The sequence below is a fragment of the Metarhizium robertsii genome, assembly GCF_000187425.2.
Source record: "Metarhizium robertsii ARSEF 23 chromosome Unknown MAA_Scf_3, whole genome shotgun sequence".
In the NCBI taxonomy this organism is placed as follows: domain Eukaryota; kingdom Fungi; phylum Ascomycota; class Sordariomycetes; order Hypocreales; family Clavicipitaceae; genus Metarhizium; species Metarhizium robertsii.
Window position 1 is genome coordinate 3,097,876 of NW_011942171.1, and position 18,071 is coordinate 3,115,946.

The 18,071-nt window shown below is 53.4% G+C and overlaps 6 protein-coding genes across 6 annotated transcripts; 4 read left to right on the top strand and 2 right to left on the bottom strand.

The window, feature by feature from the left end:
• Positions 1–939: 939 nt before the first annotated feature.
• Positions 940–1,842, top strand: MAA_03487 (Smr protein/MutS2; the record flags this gene model as incomplete). Its single annotated transcript, XM_007821485.1, has 3 exons — positions 940–973; positions 1,046–1,146; positions 1,216–1,842. The coding sequence occupies 3 exons, from the start codon at positions 940–942 to the stop codon at positions 1,840–1,842; spliced, it is 762 nt and encodes a 253-aa protein (XP_007819676.1).
• A 714-nt stretch (positions 1,843–2,556) lies between these two features.
• MAA_03486 (uncharacterized protein) lies at positions 2,557–3,357 on the bottom strand (the record flags this gene model as incomplete). The annotated part of the gene is made up of 1 exon (XM_007821484.1): positions 2,557–3,357. The coding sequence occupies one exon, from the start codon at positions 3,355–3,357 to the stop codon at positions 2,557–2,559; it is 801 nt and encodes a 266-aa protein (XP_007819675.1).
• A 1,413-nt stretch (positions 3,358–4,770) lies between these two features.
• On the top strand, positions 4,771–6,124 carry MAA_03485 (chorismate synthase; the record flags this gene model as incomplete). The annotated part of the gene is made up of 3 exons (XM_007821483.1): positions 4,771–4,805; positions 4,875–5,060; positions 5,122–6,124. 3 exons carry the CDS (start codon positions 4,771–4,773, stop codon positions 6,122–6,124), a joined length of 1,224 nt encoding a protein of 407 aa, XP_007819674.1.
• A 3,118-nt stretch (positions 6,125–9,242) lies between these two features.
• On the top strand, positions 9,243–10,296 carry MAA_03484 (RNA polymerase II elongator complex subunit; the record flags this gene model as incomplete). The annotated part of the gene is made up of 2 exons (XM_007821482.2): positions 9,243–9,248; positions 9,316–10,296. 2 exons carry the CDS (start codon positions 9,243–9,245, stop codon positions 10,294–10,296), a joined length of 987 nt encoding a protein of 328 aa, XP_007819673.2.
• Positions 10,297–10,962: 666 nt separating this feature from the next.
• On the top strand, positions 10,963–11,934 carry MAA_03483 (uncharacterized protein; the record flags this gene model as incomplete). The annotated part of the gene is made up of 1 exon (XM_007821481.1): positions 10,963–11,934. One exon carries the CDS (start codon positions 10,963–10,965, stop codon positions 11,932–11,934), a length of 972 nt encoding a protein of 323 aa, XP_007819672.1.
• Positions 11,935–13,334: 1,400 nt separating this feature from the next.
• On the bottom strand, positions 13,335–16,263 carry MAA_03482 (serine threonine protein kinase CMGC group; the record flags this gene model as incomplete). The annotated part of the gene is made up of 7 exons (XM_007821480.2): positions 13,335–13,568; positions 13,627–13,714; positions 13,763–14,225; positions 14,286–14,633; positions 14,694–14,772; positions 14,911–16,043; positions 16,143–16,263. The coding sequence occupies 7 exons, from the start codon at positions 16,261–16,263 to the stop codon at positions 13,335–13,337; spliced, it is 2,466 nt and encodes an 821-aa protein (XP_007819671.2).
• Positions 16,264–18,071: the final 1,808 nt, after the last annotated feature.

Genomic DNA, 18,071 nt, shown 5'->3' on the forward strand with positions numbered 1-18,071 from the left:
GGGGGGGGAAACCGTAGTGATGCCGTGGTGGCAGTTGGCCTAGCGACGTGCGGCGCAAACCCGGGAGCGAACGAGCTTTTCACTTTTCCAGAAGCATTCCGCGTTTCCACTTGCCGGGGTCTTGGAGCAGCAGAATCAGGGCAATCTTGTTCGCTCTGAGAAGGGATCTGTCGGATTGCGCTCGGGTACTCCGTCCCTGGTAATGCCCGACCCAAAAACCTACATCGCAGCAAAATGGAACAGCAAGCTTATTGGAAGTCACTGGTGGTTAAACGTACAGGGGTTGGATTGTAGTGAGTGTTTGATGTTGATTCGTAGGCTGCACCCACGAAATACCATCTCAGCAGCGTCTGCGACTCGTTCGGATTCAAAACCTTTTGTGGTACAATGCCCGCGGCAATTCCAAGTGCCTGGATCCCTTTGGGAGGACAACTACATACCTAGGTACGGAGTAGGCATCCCAGATTTCAATATTCAACTAGCTTCTCGATGGAGAAATCACAATGTTTCGTCGTGGTTCTACAGCCTACCTAGCCCTAGATATCGGGTCAACATTGAATACTTCTGTTTCTCGGTTTGCCTTGATGCTTGCTGTGTGCTTGGGCTCCTAGACGTACATTTTGCATCAATTTGCCATTGCATATGCAAGAGCAGGGCGATACGGATCAGGTAGGTCGTTTGGTGATGGGTGCGTAGTTCAGCCTGGTGTCAAGCGCTGCCAATTTGATTCAAGTTGAACCCCACCAGCCACATTCTACTCGGTCAAAGTGCCCAACGTCAATCAAAGTTGGCCGATCTCTTGACGGCCTACAGCTTCCCACACCGACAACGTCAATTGCTATGCAATTGTAAAAACGCTGCCGCTATCAACGCAGCCCTTTCAGCAATCATCAGAACCTCCAGTTCACAAATCTCACGGGGTCCATCAGACGCGACGCAATGGCGATTCCCATGGAAAGGTTGGGCGGACGCGGTATGCCTCTCTCCTCCCAAGTCGCAAACGAACGACATCAATCCGGAACGAAAGCTAACCGAGACCCCTTAGCCCTGCACTCGGCTGATAATGACGATGTCGAGCGCGAATATGACAGACTGCGCGACTTGGCTCGCGCCGAGAACGACAAGGCTCACCAGGCGTCCAAGAGAGTATGACAACCACAAGACAGCAAACCATCTGGTGGCCAACAGCTCGACTAACATCAAGCGTCGCCGTAGTCTCAAGATGCCTTCCACTCGGGCGACCACGATGCCTCCCAAAAGTACTCCCGGGAGTCCAAGCAACACTATGCCAAGCGCGACGACTACAACCGCCAGGCGTCCGACTACATCTTCCGCGAGAACAATGCTCAGGGCAAAATCGACGGAGACTCAATTGACCTTCACGGCCTCTATGTTGAGGAAGCAGAGCGTATACTGGAGGAGCGTATTCGCGCCGATCAGCGACGAGGCCAGGAGCACTTGCATGCCATTGTGGGCAAGGGAAACCACTCCAATGGCCACGTCCAGAAGATCAAGCCCAAGGTGGAAGAGCTGTGCAGGGAATTGGGCTTGAAGTACAGGACAGAAGAGAACGCAGGCAGGATATATATCAACCTGCAGGGCGGAGAGCCCGTGAAGCCTGGCCAACATGGTGGCGGCGGATATGGAGGACCGACTGGCAATGGCGGGCAACATCAGCAGCAACAGCAGCAGCAGCAGCAGCAGCACGGTGGGCAATACCACGGTGGGCAGCCACAGCAACAACATGGAAATCAGCAACAGAACGAGATGGAGGAGATGGTTGGCAAACTGCTGCCCAAGATTTTACGCAAGTTGGAAAAGGCTTGCTGTACGGTTATGTGAGGAGGGACATGCCGAGTTCTAGCCTGAGATGCTGCGATTTTTAGATACCTTTGTTTTGGAGGACTTTATTGGGTTAAATGTTTATAGGGATGTTGGACATATGGGACTGGTTGAAAGGTACCGAGATGATGATGCTTTACATGCTTTGGATAAGATTCGATATGCCCCAGCGAGGGATAGACTTTGGGAGCTACGGGTAAATAGGCTTGGATCAACGGGTTATTGTCATGTTACTGAAGGGTGATGCTGGCCATGGCGAGGGGACATGTCACGATTGGTCAGAACCTGCAGAAAAATGTCGCATTTCAGTGTCTGTGTACATATTGGTCATGTAGCCATTACAATCAAATCCGTTTTTGTGTAGTTGGTGACATGGATGGCAATTCCTAATGACGTTTTTTTTTTTTTTTGCAAATGATGCTTGATGAAATGCTGAAAAGAAACGGTAGAATAGAGGATACACTGATGACGTTGCACTTACTATGAGAGGCATCGATTTCAAAATAGATCAATAAAATCATTTATACAAGACATGTAGAATCCAAATATGAGACAATGTGTGTTTTTTCCTCCGCGTAGGCAAAAATAAACCAAACGATGGGTATACCCAGCGCCGCTATGCCGAAACCCGTGAAACTAAACCAAGGTAAATGAGTGTTCCCAAACAGCAGCGAGGAAAAAAAAAATTCAAGAATTCGAAGCTCATAAGTTCTACTAACGTCTGATATACTGCTGGCCGCCTCGCCTCGCTAGCAGCTCAGGATCGTCACTCTTGGCCTCCCGGGGCGCCTTGTCCAGCGTGAAGCCCAAAACCTCGAGCATAAACACCACCACCATTTCCATCAGGACACCCATGCCCAGATAGATCCACACGTTGGAGTTGACGCCGGCAAAGACAGTCAGGCAGGAATACACGAGGCGCACAATGACAAACGGCAGCGAGGCAACGACGCCCAGCAAGATGCGGTGCTCGCCCTGCGCGACGTAGCCCTGGTTCCGGAAGGCGACGAGCGCCTCGAGACACAGCAGGACGACGGCGGCAATCATGAGGCCGACGCCGACGCGGCTGGCGGTCGCGTAGTCGACGCTGACGGCGCCGTTTCGGAAGCTAAAGTCGGACTGGGTGCCGCCGACGATGGTGACGACGATGGCGACGAGGACGAGCAGCTGGACCAGGCGCTGGTGCGTCGGGGTCAGGACGACGTGGCCCTGGCGGTTGACCGAGTCGAAGACGCGGCTGAGGAGGCCGAGCAGCACGAGCACGAGGGGGCCCAGGCCTAGGCCGTTGACCGTCATCCAGCCGATCCAGAGGGACGTGTTTGCCGGGTCGTCCATGATGGCGAGGCGGAAGGAGAAGCCGATGATGCGGGCGACGGCGAGGACGATGAGGTACCGCCAGCCCGAGGACTTCTTGAAGCCGTGCTTGACGGAGAGGAAGACGGCGCAGGCGAGGAAGACGACGTAGATGGGGATGCCGACGACCGAGATGACGTCGTACGTGTCAAAGTGAGCCATTGCGACGGGAGTGTCTTGGGTTTCGGAAGGTGATGTCCGAAGAGAAGGTATACGATGCGAAAACCGTGCAAGGTAGTATGAGAGACCAGAATATAAGGTGTAAGCTCGTGTGCAAGACCTCGATGTAAGCCGGTATAGGAAATCGCAGATTCAGATGTGAGCGGGCGAAAGCCTACGTACACGACTCGATGCAAAACAAGCGTCCATGCAAGCTCTCCTCCATTCTGGAAGAGCATCCAAACCTTCTTATACATGCCCGCGAGGACAAGACTCCATCGCCATCTCGGATCACGGCACGGTGCAAGCACACATACAACGGACCACACCGACGCCGACACCTCAGCCCGCGTGGCATCACGAGCCAATCCCAATGCTTGGGTCAGACTCGTCTTGCACGAAACAGGAAAATTGAAAGGTATAGGCAAACCCGTCAGCCGCAAGTGACGAATTCAGCCCTTGGATGGACGACGACGACGTCGAAACAGTTACCTAAAGCGGCTTAGTGGCCTCGAATGGATTTGCTAAAGCATTTCCTCTGTAGGGCTGACGGGCTGCGCAGGCCGGAGGGCCATTGGTGGGCTGGGGGCCGGCCGGGCGTCGGATCGGAGGGGCCGTGGCGCCGATAAGGGTCCCTTTTTTTAACTTGCAGTAGTAGTATGCATTGGGCGCCGTGAGGTTTTACTACAATTGATTCGAGGTCTGTGAGGCTGTGTTTTTTTTGGTCCGCAACTACTCCCCAAGTGACCTGTTGTTGTTTGAGAATGCGGGTGCGAGACCCGGGCCGAGTTGGAGTTATTCCCGTTTTGGTCCCTGGTTGCGGTCTGACGAATATGTATGTGCATATGTATGGTTTTTCATTACGCGGCTGTGCTGGCGTTTTGGGCTGCCTCCTGCCTTTGATTCAAGGTTTGCCGGAAGGGCCTTTTTGTGTCTGTGTCTAAGCCGTTATTGTAGCAATTTTTGCATCCAAGGGCTTGTTGCGTTTGAATTGACGCATCACCATGTTGGAGGGCATCGGAGCTGGGCGGGGGCACCTGGTAGCTCCTTCCCATCCACATTTCGTCACGCCCAAGGCGTTATCCAAATAGTAGTATAGCGAAATACTCTGATCTTGGCGCCAGTCAAGACCTGCTTTCGACAGCAGCTATAAACCTGATCAAGGCCTTATTCCAGGCTCAAAGGCTCACGGCTCACGGCTCACGACTGCTTTACATAAACAAGGGACCCACAATATCACCTGATGCAGGACCAGGGTTGCCAGTGTGGAAACGTTGAATCGTAACACGCCCCTCCACGATTAGTCACCGCTAAAGAAAAATATCGTTGCGATATCGCTACATTCCTCCCCCTCCAACGCCTCTCTCTTCCGTCAATCAATTCGCCTAGTGGACATGCAGAATAGATAAAGACACCATGTCGACATTTGGCAAATACTTTCGCGTGACGACGTGAGTCCTCTCTCTCCACTAAACTGGTAGGAGCGCAAGACAACAGCCCACTGACCTCCATCGTCACAGCGCCGGCGAGTCCCACGGCAAGACCGTCTCCTGTATCATCGAGAACTGCCCGCCAGGCCTGTCCCTCGTCGAGTCCGATATCCAGCCGCAGCTCAACCGCCGGCGCCCGGGCCAGTCGGCCATCAGCACCCCGCGCGACGAGAAGGACCGCGTGACTATAGGATCTGGATGCGAGTTTGGGCGCACGTGTGACAACCCTACAGGAAGTCATAATGTTTGACATGATGCTAATACTCTAGGGTCGCAGATTGGGCACACCCATACTCCTGACCGTGCCTAACGAGGATCAACGCCCTCACGACTACGGCTCCAAGACCATCGACCTCTACCCGCGCCCCTCCCACGCCGACTGGACTTACCTTGAGAAGTATGGTACCAAGGCCTCCTCTGGCGGCGGTCGGAGCAGCGCCCGCGAAACTATTGCCCGCGTCGCCGCCGGCGCTGTTGCCGAGAAATGGCTGCGCGAGGCCTACGGTGTCGAGATCGTTGCCTTTGTCTCCTCGGTTGGCAACATCAAGCTCTTTGAGGACAGGCCTATAACCGATAGCGACGATATCGACTCCCTTAGTAGCAACCCTAAGTTCCTCGAGCTTATCGACTCCCTAACCCGCGAGAAGGTAGATGAGTTCCTTCCCGTGCGCTGCCCTGATACTACCGTCGCGAAGCGTATGGAGGATAAGATTGCCGAGCTCCGCGATCAGCACGACTCTACTGGTGGTACCGTAACCTGTATTATTCGCGGGTGCCCCTCCGGCCTCGGCGAGCCGTGCTTTGATAAGCTTGAGGCTCACCTAGCCCACGCTATTATGTCTATTCCTGCTACTAAGGGCTTTGAGATTGGCTCTGGCTTCCGCGGCGCCGAGATGCGCGGATCCCGCCACAACGACCCCTTCGTGTCTACCCCCGCCGCCAATAATACGACGCCGAGCGCTGGCGCTGGCATTCCTCCCTCCCGCCTGCAGACCAAGACGAACCACTCCGGCGGTATCCAGGGCGGCATCTCCAACGGCATGCCCATCTACTTCCGCGTTGCGTTTAAGCCCCCCGCTACAATCTCCCAGGACCAGACTACTGCTCGCTACGACGCTTCAGGCGAGGGCATCCTGGCCGCCAAGGGCCGTCACGACCCCAATGTTACTCCTCGCGCGGTTCCTATCGTCGAGGCCATGGCCGCTCTAACTATTGCTGACGCCCTCATGGCTCAGCACGCGAGGCAGATGGGCGTGAAGATTGCCGCAGCTGGACGGTAGTACATTTCCGAGTACGAGGGCTCAATTTACTACGAGTGAACGTGGAGACTAAGGGGAAACACCAGTAGTATAGAAACGGTTAGGATCAAGGTGCTCGCAAAGATCTAAAGCGTTAGGAGAATACATCGTTTATTAGACTTGGGCCCTATCCATGTTCTGTCCGTCCCTAATGAAACCGAAAATGCCTTCAAGCCCGGGCCCGAGGGACGAGCCTAGACTACAGCGATGGTGATTTGCCATGGTACTGTTCTGTTCTTCCTCTGCCTACTCGACAAATTCCTGCGCACGACCAGGAGCAGCCTTTCGACAACGCGTGGCACACCATTGCGCTGGTGGCAGAGGGCCCGGAGATGTTTGAGGCTTTGAGACATGCCCGATTGGCGAGCACAGCGAGATCAGCATTCTCCTTACATTGCCGAAGGAACCATCCAAGGGCGGCATCGGGAAGCGTCGGCGCTCACGCAAGAGGACGCGAAGGGTATTTCGTCAGCGACGATGAGAGAATCCGGCCGTGCGAGCAAGACAAAATGGACAGTGGCAGATGGTGAAAGATCAAGCGTCGGCGCGCGTCTTGAGGGAGTACGGATGCTCGGCTACATTACCTCAAAGGGCATCATTTTTGGCCCTAAAAACGAACATCGGCTGTACTTGAATGTGAAGTATTTCTCACTGCAGGATAACAGAGACTAGCTTCGTGAAAATCCTCAATCAAATACATTCCGCAAAAGAATCAGCATTTCTCTAGACTTGATCTCGTTGACGCTAATTTCGCGTGATAAAGCGACAAGTTTTGCCATGGCTTCGTAATTCTATCCATAGCCGCTCTCAATCGGCTTCCCTCATTTTGGCGGCTTTGAGCTTTTCGCGGTAACGTCTCCTGGCTCTCGCTCTGTGCTCTGCCAATCTGCGCCCGTCCTCTGCAATCACAGCAGCTTGGTTCTGGCTTGTCCACGGTCGGTTGAGCGGCCTCTTTTCTTTTCTGGCGTTCCCTCCTTCTGTCGTTTCCAAGTTTCACCGCACATGAAGCACATCTTTGTTTGCCGACTCTTCCTGGCTCTCCGCAATCACAGCAAATGGCGTCTGGCCTACCGAGGGCTTCGAGGAACTCCGTTGCTTTCGATTCGTCTTCAATCTTTTTTTGGCAAAGCCTACACCTTGGTTTGTTATGTCTCCCTGGCCCTTACTAGCACACCGGATCGATTCTCCAGGAAAGGGCAAAAACTTGACGCCACAGTCACCGCAACGTTCGGCTTCAGCGCGTCTCTTGGCTTTTTTTCAATTCCGAATCTTCCACTCGCCGCCTTTTGGTAAATTTTCTTGGCATTGTTGGCACCTACAGCGCTCGGGTGGTACCGGTTTCTTGCAATCGCAACAGAGTCTGTCTCCTAGCTGGTGCTCCGGACGACGAGAACGACACGGACGCCCCTCCTCATCGGTGTTCGAGCTGTCTTCCTGCTTCATGCGACGCTCCATGGCTAGCAAACAAGTCGGACATCTGCGTTGCTTTCCGTTCTGCATCACGCCACAGTCGATACAATGATTTTGATTTTGATCGGTGTCACTGCTTTGTCCTGCCCCGGAGCCGCTTGGTCTTGTCGTTGTAACGGCTACACTCCTTTAGCCAACTAGGCGTGTTGCCGCCACAAGACACACACTTGATGGGGTTGCATTTACGGAAGTTTCCCGCCTTGATGCACCGGGTACCGCATGTGTCGCAATGCTTCAAACTGGTAGTCTCATATAAGCCAAGCAACGCCATGTCGATCTCCTTGGCATCACCATCGTAGGTGCCATATCTGGCAAGGTAATGTGCATTGGTTCGATATTGATGCCAGAAATGTACCCCATTTGATGCCGCATTGACGTTTTGGTAAGCCTACCGAACCAGGCTCTCGGCGGCTTGGCTCACAACAACTGGAGGAAGGGGCTGCAGGAGCGACGTTCGAGACGCACGTAGATGCGTTTAGGATTGCGAAAGTAGCCCTCGGTTACCAAGTAGATACTTGTCGCACGCAGTAGCTGGTCCCTTGCATCGTTGGGGCTCGTTTGCATATGCGTCTCAGAAAAGAGCAGCATCAATGATTCCTCTCTTGCTGTCCAACGAATCGAGCCCACATATCCAAGTTGGTAACCGGGAAGACTTGGACTGGAGTACTGTAGCCACTGCATCGGCGAGACCCAGCTGGTGGTCTCCGGTAGCACATCATCAGGATTATATTTTGCCCTTGATAAGTTTCTCTCGTATAGCACTCGATCATGCGGATGCATTGACCATTCCGCAATCTGTAGGTCCGGAGCTTTCTCTTTCAGCAGCCTCCACTGCTCGTTGAGCCAGGCCACGCTATACCCCTGAGGGGGCTGTGTGGATGGAGCACATCGGTGGCAAGCTGCCATGGCTCCTCAACTGTTGCACAGTCGTGATGGATGTGACCGGAGAACACCACGCGTTGATTTGAGTCAACGACCACTGCTTGGACCAGAAGCTGTCCGACCGCCTCAGTATCTGTTCACTAGCTCACGAACTCCCCTACATGTCTCATAAATCATTGGTAGGACCATTGTGAGTTGAGGTAGGCCGTTGACGTTCTGTTTATGGCTAGTGCGCACGATGGTGTTTCTGAGGGAGATGCAACGAGAGAAGGACCTTGACCTCGGAGAAGTCCTCTTCACTCTCGGGCGTTTCTAGCATATCGACGTCATCGTACTCCTCAAAGTCTTCATCGACAGGTTTCTGTAAAAGTATGGAGAGTCAGGTCAAGCCAAGTACCACCGAGCAAGCGAACATATCTGGAGTGGGTCCATTCACTTTACGTTTTAGAGACATCTTTTGAAGCTTTGAGGTAGTTATTCTTTGCAAGTATTCTTCAGAAATCAAGAACTGCGAAAGACAATTGCGAGATGCAATGCTGAGATTCAATGGGAAGATGTGAATAAAGTGTTCTGTAGCACAAAGTTACCTAAGTAGGTACCTAAGGTACTTGCCAGATGCAAATGCATGCATGTACGTATGTAGTATCACCAAGAGGTCTGAACCCCACCAAAAAAAGTTGACATGACATCGCGACGTCCCTCCATCGATCGCCGCCTTGGGCTCTGCCTCGCAACACACAACGTCACCATGCCGGTAAGCTGCCACCACCCCCAACACAATTTGACCATAAATTGCACGCAGTGGCCAACACAATTTGCAGCTCATCATTGTCTCCGGCCTCCCCACGTCCGGCAAAACCACCCGCGCCAAGCAACTCCACGACTACTTGTCGGCGCGCATAGCAGAAACCCAACCCCCCAAGTACCGCCTTCACCTCATATCCGACGACTCCCTCTCAATATCCCGCGCCGTGTACGACCTCTCCCCGGACACGGTGCGACTGCACACGCGGTCCGCCAACTCGTCCGAGAAGGATGCCCGCGCCGCCCTGTACGGCGCCGTGAAGCGCGTGCTCTCCGAAAGGGACATTGTCATCCTCGACGGCCTGAACTACATCAAGGGGTGGCGGTACCAGCTGCACTGCGAGGCCAAGGCCATGAGGACGCCAAACTGCATACTCCGTGTTGCGTGCCCGGTGGACCAGGCGAGGCAGGTCAACGAGGAGAGGCGGCGGCGGCGACAAGACACCACCGAGCACCATGGTGAATCTGCGCCGGAGGCCTACGAGCCGGCCAACTGGGACAACCTCGTCTTTCGCTACGAGGAACCAAACCCCATGACACGCTGGGACTCTCCGCTCTTCGCGGTCCTCTGGGACGACGACGAGGCCCAGACGAAACGAACCTTTGATGATCTCTGGGACGCCATGGCCGGCGAGGGGCGCAAAGTCGTCAAGCCAAACCAGTCTACGGTTCAGCGTGGCCGAGAAGCTGGCGGCGATTACTTGTATGTTCTCGAGCGGGAGACCCAGGATATTGTCAAGAGAATACTGGAGCAGCAAGGGGACGATGGTGGCGGCGAGGTAAAGGTACCGCTTGCCGCCGCCGACAGGGAAGATCTGATTGTAGACTTGCCGGCGGGCAAAAAAGTTGGCCTGCCGCAGCTGCAGAGGCTGAGGAGGGCGTTTGTCGGGTTGAACAGGGGCGGCATCGGCCTGGAGAGGGTGGGCAACATGGCGGCTGATGGGATGAGGGAGTTGTTTGTTAGTTATTTGAACGATGCATTTGAGAAGGATGAATGATGCTGATCTAGGTGGGCATATACATGTCGTTTTGGAGGAGTCTGGGTCTACGAGGCATGTGGTTTACGAGCAACGAGACAAAAAAGGGTAGTGTCGAGTCGATATTGAACAAGACCTGCAATGTACCTAATGGCGATTGGCGACGTTTGACTAGCAGGATAATCTCTCTCATGATTGCTCCAAGGTTTGTGCGAACAGTCCAACTCAACTTTGCTCCCATTCCAGGCTAACGCCCATTATACAGGATTTATGAGCAGACCTCCGACCATACATTGCCGCCTTATAAGGGGGGTGTTGGGCTCGATTTCCAACAGCGCCATTGGTATCTTGTCTATGACGTAGTTCCCTGCCATCACGATATAGAGAAGACTGAAGCTACTCATCGTCTCACCGGCATCCAACCAACTCAATCCCCGTCTTGACCGGTGGGAAACCCAGAGTTAGATCCGTGAACTAGTCTTTGAACACCATGGCTCACTCCCAAGACGGCGCTAAAGCCGAGCTCGTCCAGTCCGATCGGAGTGGCCAAAGTGGCTCCAGATGTCCGAGTCGGCGCCGATATCAACTTCTGCAAACACCAATGGCCTTTTCATCCCAAGCATATAAAGCCAGCCACCAGCAACAAATCAACACACCAGTATACCAAGCCGGCAAACTCGTTACAAAATGGAAACCACCGCGGCAAGCAGTCCCTCCGCAGCCTCCAAGCTCCGACACATGCTCGCCACCAAGGACATCATCGTAGCGCCCGGAGTATACGACGGCTTCAGCGCGCGAATCGCCCTCGAAGTCGGCTTCGACAGCATCTACATGGCAAGCAGACGCTCCCTGTACCAACACTTCCCCCAAGCCCCAACTAACGCCTGCGTACAGACAGGCGCGGGCACATGTGCCTCCAAACTCGGCCAAGCAGACCTAGGCCTCGCAACCCTCAACGACATGGGCAGCCACGCCGAAATGATGGCCAACCTTGACCCCAAGATACCGCTCATCGCCGACGCAGACACGGGCTACGGCGGCGCCAACATGGTTGCCCGCACCGTCGCCCAATACCACCGCAGTGGCGTGGCAGCCCTCCACATCGAGGACCAGATCCAGGCAAAACGCTGCGGCCACCTGGGCGGCAAGGCCGTCGTCGACACAGACACCTTTGTGCAGCGGATCCGCGCCGCCGCCCAGGCCCGCCGCCGCCTGGCTTCGGACATTGTCGTCATTGCCCGCACGGATGCACTCCAGACAGACGGCTTCGACGAGGCCGTCCAGCGTCTCAAGGCCGCCGCCGAAGCCGGTGCCGACGTAGCCTTCCTCGAGGGCATCCAGAACGACCAGCAAGCGAGGGAGGTGTGTCGTGCGCTGGCCCCCGTGCCCGTGCTGCTCAACATGGTCGAGCACGGGGCGACGCCCTCGTGGACGCCCGACGAGGCGAGGCAGCTGGGGTTCAAGATTGTCATCTTCCCCTTTGCCGCGCTGGCGCCCGCGTACAAGGCCATCCGGGAGGCCTTTGTGCGCATCAAGGAGACGGGGAGGACCGGCCTAGACCCCGAGTTCACCCCCAAGAGGCTGTTTACCATTGTGGGCCTGGAGGACGCAGTGAGGGTTGAGGACGAGGCTGGTGGGAGCTTATACGACGGCGTGTAGATGGGTCTGAGCACCGAGGAATATGAGTCGGACGGCGGGTTTTGCCGTTGAACGATGCATATGTGAGGACACTCTTGCTGCTGCTTCAGTCTGCGCGGCATCTTGTTCAACGCAGCGTTTGCTTCTGGCCGTGCAGCCGGCCCCTTTCTATAGATGAACCAACACACAGTGAGAAATTCCCCGGTGGTCGGATACCCTTGACAGTTGGTAGGCTCTTTCAACCGTCCTATGCTATGAAAGCCGTTCAGTTTTAATAAAGAGACACTCGAAGCATCTAGCGCCGGTTCATGTGGTCATGCAATGAATCATATACATAAACGCTCGCACGTACCAAGTCTTGTGCCTCGTGTTTCTGCACAGCCGTCATTATGAACAAATTTTTCTTCCATTGGTGCTAAAGCTTGGCACGCAATTCTTGTTTCCATTGTTCTTGCTCTGCTCTTGCAACAACAGTATACTGCTCAATATTGTCCCACGTCTCATGGCTATGTGAATAGATACAAGCAGCCTTCAACTGGTGCAAAAAAGCATTGCTAGTTGGTGCGCCGTGGTTTCGACATCAATAATGTCCAGCATTGAATCTTGAACGGATCAGACATCGCTGAACAGAAAGAAAATAGTAGGGCTCCAATACGCGTCTTCGACACCCGGCCGCAGCCGATTTCTGAAAATGCTTCATAGAATAACAAAGGCATGATGTGGTCATGTGTGCTACAATACATGCTAGCCAAAAACAAAAGTAAAAGAAAAAGAAAAGGCTTGACTAAAAAGATGAACATCCAACGCTATGTGCTGCAGCTGATACCCGCAGCGCCTCTGGGACTTAAACTGTTCCCTTCGACCTTGCCGGATTACAGCATGATGATAAAAGGGAAATTCTTTCGCTAACTGGCTGCACTCTAAAAATCGCCGAGGCAATTGCTGTGAAGATCAAGGTTGGACACAATCTTCGGTCTAGCTACTTCCATGGAGGTAGACAGAAAGAGTATGGCGTTAGTGCGAAAGTTGGTATAGTGCAGTTCATGGGAGAAATATTAGCTTCTTGTCCATACTGGCTTGAACATCTTGGTCCTAGATCTGATACCAGGAAAGCTCCAAAACGAAGAAATTCAATACGAGACACCGTCTCCACTCCGCCCGTCTTCCGAACAAAACGCCTCGGAAGCCAGGATCCCAATAACCACGTATTGTCAGGAAAAGCTTGACCCGGTTCGTTCAATCCATCCTCCGCTGCAAGTGAGGTAAAAGAGGTCCACTAACTCCGATAACCATGCTCACAAATAGATATATATATGGTCGTTATAAAAAAAAAACAAAGAAAATAGATACGAGACCCGTACAAGATGGAGCTGGTCGTGTTTTCGTTGTGGTCAAAGAGATTGTACTACAGTAGGTAGTCGTCATGAGGCCACGTAACGATGGTGGTGAGCTCGAGCCTTTTCCTGTTCCAGTCGTTTTCTTTCCTGTCGAATCTTCGCCGCCTCCGTGCCATCATCCGGCTGGGCGATTTCATCAAACCAGGGATGATTCAAGGCCTGCTTGGCAGTAATACGACGTGCAGGGTCGTATACAAAGATTTTTTGTAGCAAATCAAGGAAATGCTTGAAGAATTGATTACTCGATGGAATAATGTCCTATTGTGACAGTTAGAGGATAGTCGTACATGTATCAAGGAGGCAAAATGGAACCTACGTGAAGGTGCTTCATCGCTTTGACGAATCTCCTGGAACCTCGCGTTGTATCTGCAGTAGGATAGTCAAGTTTGAGACGTTTAAAGTATCTATGCAGGTCAGGACAAAGTTCAAAGGCGAAGAGGGCGAAGACTTACTTGGACGCCGGATTGCCGCCGCTCCTTGTCGACATCTTGTTTACAGATTGCACGAGATGAGTATCTATCCTCGAACCCACGACGGCTTCCATCATGGCCAGATGCTCAAGGTTATCATGCGTTTGGAACAAGGCGTCGCCTGTGAAGAATTCGACCAAGATACAACCAATGCTCCAGATATCACAAGGAAACGACCATCCCAGTCCCAGGATAATTTCTGGAGCTCGGTAATGCCTTGTTGAGACGATAGATGAGTGATACTCATCCTGGAATGTAGCCGACCCAAAATCAATTAACCGAATCTCCGTATTTAACAATACCCGCCGCTGAGAGGCTTGCCTGTTAATAGTTGTTGAGGATGAGGGAATTTTCCGGTTATATGTGAATGTCTGGTACAAGTCATCGCAGAGAAGGATGTTTTCTGGCTTGAGATCGGTGTGAATTAAGTTGAGATCGTGCAGAACTGGTCCTAGTCAGCGGTGTGCAGGAGTGTTAAAAGCACTCGAGGACGACTTGTACTCACAGGCTACACTTGTAAAGAGTTGACGAGCAAAGTTTTGAATATGACTGTTAGGAAAAGGTACAAAACCATTGCCTTTTAAGAAGTCAAAGACACTCTGGCCCAAGAGGTCCATGACAATGCATATATGGCCTCGATAGTCAAAGCAGTCCGTTAGGTGTATGCATCGATATCGATTATTGGCGTCATTAGCCTTCAGAGTAGCTAGTACTCGCAGTTCAATTCTTGACGCGTCGCGGTACTTTTGCACTGATCGAATGATTTTGACGGCAACAGCTTGATTCCGCTTCTGATCACGAGCTTGAACAACCTTGCCAAAAGTTCCTTGGCCAAGCAAGCGCGTAATTTGGTCTGTGCATAGATTAGCCATGCATGTACTTAAGGGAAGAACAGAGGTGAAACTTGACGTACATTTTTCCGTGAGTTCCGCATCAGGAACAACGATATAGTGCCCGTCGTCATCATCAACCTTTACATTCTTTGAGTAGTGCTGTTTTTGTTGAAGAAGAGTAGTCAGCAACGCATTTCTCCACAACAAAGAGCGTTATACGTCTGCATTGATTGGACTCAGGTGCATAGACCAATCGATGGGGAGACGGTGAGGTAAAAAAAGCAATGCAATACTCACATCGTGTACAACCCGGACTTGAACATCTGCAACCTTTTTCGGGGGGAAAGGTGGTGGCTTGTACGTGAGAAGTCGGCCCCCTAGGCCATCGACATCCCGACGTTTCGCTTCGTTGGCCGCCTGCTGACGGGTAGTCCGCTTGCGCTTCAAAGGAACAGGAGCCTCATCGTACTGGCTGTTGGAAGAAAGAGAAGTCGGGGCGGTGGTGTTGAGAAATGAGTTGGTGCGGTCACTTGAGAGTGTAGAGCCGATGGGTGTGCCGTGTTGCAGCGGTGTGTTTGTGCGGGAGCCCACATATTGAACGTGATAGCCCGAAGCGGCAGCATCCCGACGTCGTCGCTTCACGGGCTGGCGAGTGTTGGTAGCAGTCGCCTCGTAGGAAGCAGCACCGCCAGGTGCATCGCCATTTGTGTTGGAGGATGCCAATTTTCGACTGGTGTTGGCCTCCGGCTCCGGGGTGTCGTCAATGACGATAATTTCCTTTGGCAACCCGTTGCGATAGAAGGTGTTCCAGTCGGGTTCCCGGGAGCGACGGCGTTTCCGTGAGGTAGGGTCATGGTTGTGAGCAGCAGGCCCGGCGGCAGCGGCTGTAGAGGGAGCCGTGGCGGTAGCCGCTGTACTGCCCATGGTGGATGAGTAGTTATGATGAATGCGATGTCTCGGAGTTGTTGGGGTTGCGGTTTCAATGTGGTGGTCGCGAGGTAGATAGTGGTCGTGGGGAGGGGGTGCTGGTGGCGATTGGGGCTGATGGTTCTGGGTTATGGCATCCGAGGAAGTGTAGCCGGCATTATGGCTACCAGCCGGGTCGAAAGGCAGAAGGCGTGCCGCGTTGGACGACGACGACGACGTCGGCACAGATGGGTTTGGCGCGTACAGCAAAGAATTGGCAGCCGTGGTGCGATAATTTGACGTCGTTGACGATGGGTGGTGGTGAGCCTGGTGGGCGAGGTGGTAGTGAGGGAGCGTGGCCACGGCCGTCGTTGGCGTCGACATGCCTCTTGGGAGCGTCCCCCGGCAATCGAGGGCAAGGCGAGACTGATTTCCGCGTGATATATATCGTGGTTGGGGCTCGGAATCGACGTGGTTGTCGGGGGTGAGGACAGCGAAACAGGACAACGTTTGTTGACGTCGAACTGGACGATGAAGAGAGCGGAAAACGAACGATTTGGACAGTGGGCAGAGTGCGGAAGGATTGTAACTTCTCGCCCCGATCAATAATACAATTGACGCACTAGCAAAGCACACGGTACAGCGTAGAGTAGCAGCAACAGCCAGTAAAAGCCAGGACTGAGCCACTGAGCCACTGAGCCACTGGGCCACTGGGCCACTGGGCCACGGGGCTTCAATGTTCATGTTGTGAACCGCGGAAAATTAGAATTCAGTCCAGCTTAGGTGCCGCCAACGTCTGGTCCGCCCAGTGTTTAACCACCAGACGCTCACACTAGCTCACACTTCGTACTCCCAGGTGCCGCTAGTATTAAGTACTCCGGGCCTGGTAGTCGACAGCACGACGCAGCGGAGGCAGAAGTTCGAGCGGGCAGAGTGCGCACGGTGGAAGGATGAATGGTTGCTTAAGTGGACAGAGGGCCCCAGGGCGCGGTACATGGGCATGCTCGCATGATCCAGTAGCACCATCTGGTACTTGAGCCAGGATCCCAAGTTATTTTGGGCGGACTATCCTGATTCTGTACAGTGCGCCAAATAGCTGCGCACGCAAATACGCCGGCACTCCAGGCCCTGTCAACTACGGGCATGTGCAACTCGCAACCATTCTCAGTGAGTGTGGGTAGCATGGGTTCAAGTGCACGAGGAGAGCCTGTCCATGCTCATCAAAAATTCATACACGCCCATAACTCATCATTACTCGTTTAATCTTCGCGGACGAGCATCGGAGGCCCGTCTGGTGCCGTCTGGGTGCCCGCAACTCGTCGGTCCTGATACTCCTGACGCTTCTGACGCTCCTGAAGCTCCTGAAGGCCCTAGTCAGGCGGGCACCAATAAGTCCCACCATATCGTGGACAAGGGACCTGTAATGCAGGGCCGTGAATCTCGAATCCTGATCTTCAGCCTGGGGCCGTGGCCGTGCCAGTGGCGTGACCTTGGCTGTGACCAGAGGAAACATGAGGCCTGTGGTGCTCATGATTTTCATCTTGATGGTATCACTAGTATCAATCCTACCTGACCTGGCCCGATTTGAGCAATGCTCCCACGTGGCTGCTTTGGCTGCCGTGGCCGTACGCTCGGCGCAAGCGAGGTTTCTTTTGTGCAAGTCAGAGTGTCTGATGTGAATCTCAGGTCCCACGAGGTTCCGGTCCACGGTGCACCATGCGAACTCAAGTCCACTCGTGGCTACACTAAAAGTGTTGAACCATGGCCTGATCGATGAAAGCTCGTCGTAAAGTCCAGCATAGCGTGTACGGAGTGCGCCGGACATACATACATACATAACTTACATACATAACAGATTCACAGCAAGTTGCACCACAGAAGAACCTGCATCAGTACAAGGGTCCTTCGCCGCCGAGTGCTGGGCGAGCGCAATTAAACCTATGCATTGAGAGAAGACCGGATTGCCCATGTGCGGAGGGTACTGTTCTAGTGCCTCCAGATGTCAGCCAAGGTGCGGAAAGTCTAGTAGTGGCATACCGTTCTGTTTCTTTCACCTTCCGTCCTCCCCAGTGGTCTGGACACTAATGCCATTCTAAATTGGGCGGACCTTTGATTGGGGGCTGTGACTTTGCCTTGGCAGCGTGTCGGTTGGAAGTTTTTTTTTAATGCGCCAACGTTGCTGACGGTTTTATGAGACGAGGTTCGCTGACAGAATGACGTGCCTGGCTGGGACTAGTCCAAGTTCGCGGACTGTGACTTCTGGCTATCTCAGTGACCCGTTTCCGCTGTAACTTCGTTTTCTCAAGTTCAGTACGGAGTATTAGCTGATCTTCGGGTGGGCGAGGGGGAGTTGACGCAAACGAGAACACGGAAGAAACGCAGGCTAGATGTTCAAATCGATGCTTGCTGATCTTGAACACGGGGAAAGTTGCAATCCAAGCGATTGAACACCATCTTCAGATGATCATTCCGACGGGTCTCTTCTCCAGGCCGCAAGTCTGGTTGCATTTTTCACAGAACGCAAAGTTTCTCTGGCAAAATTGATATGTATT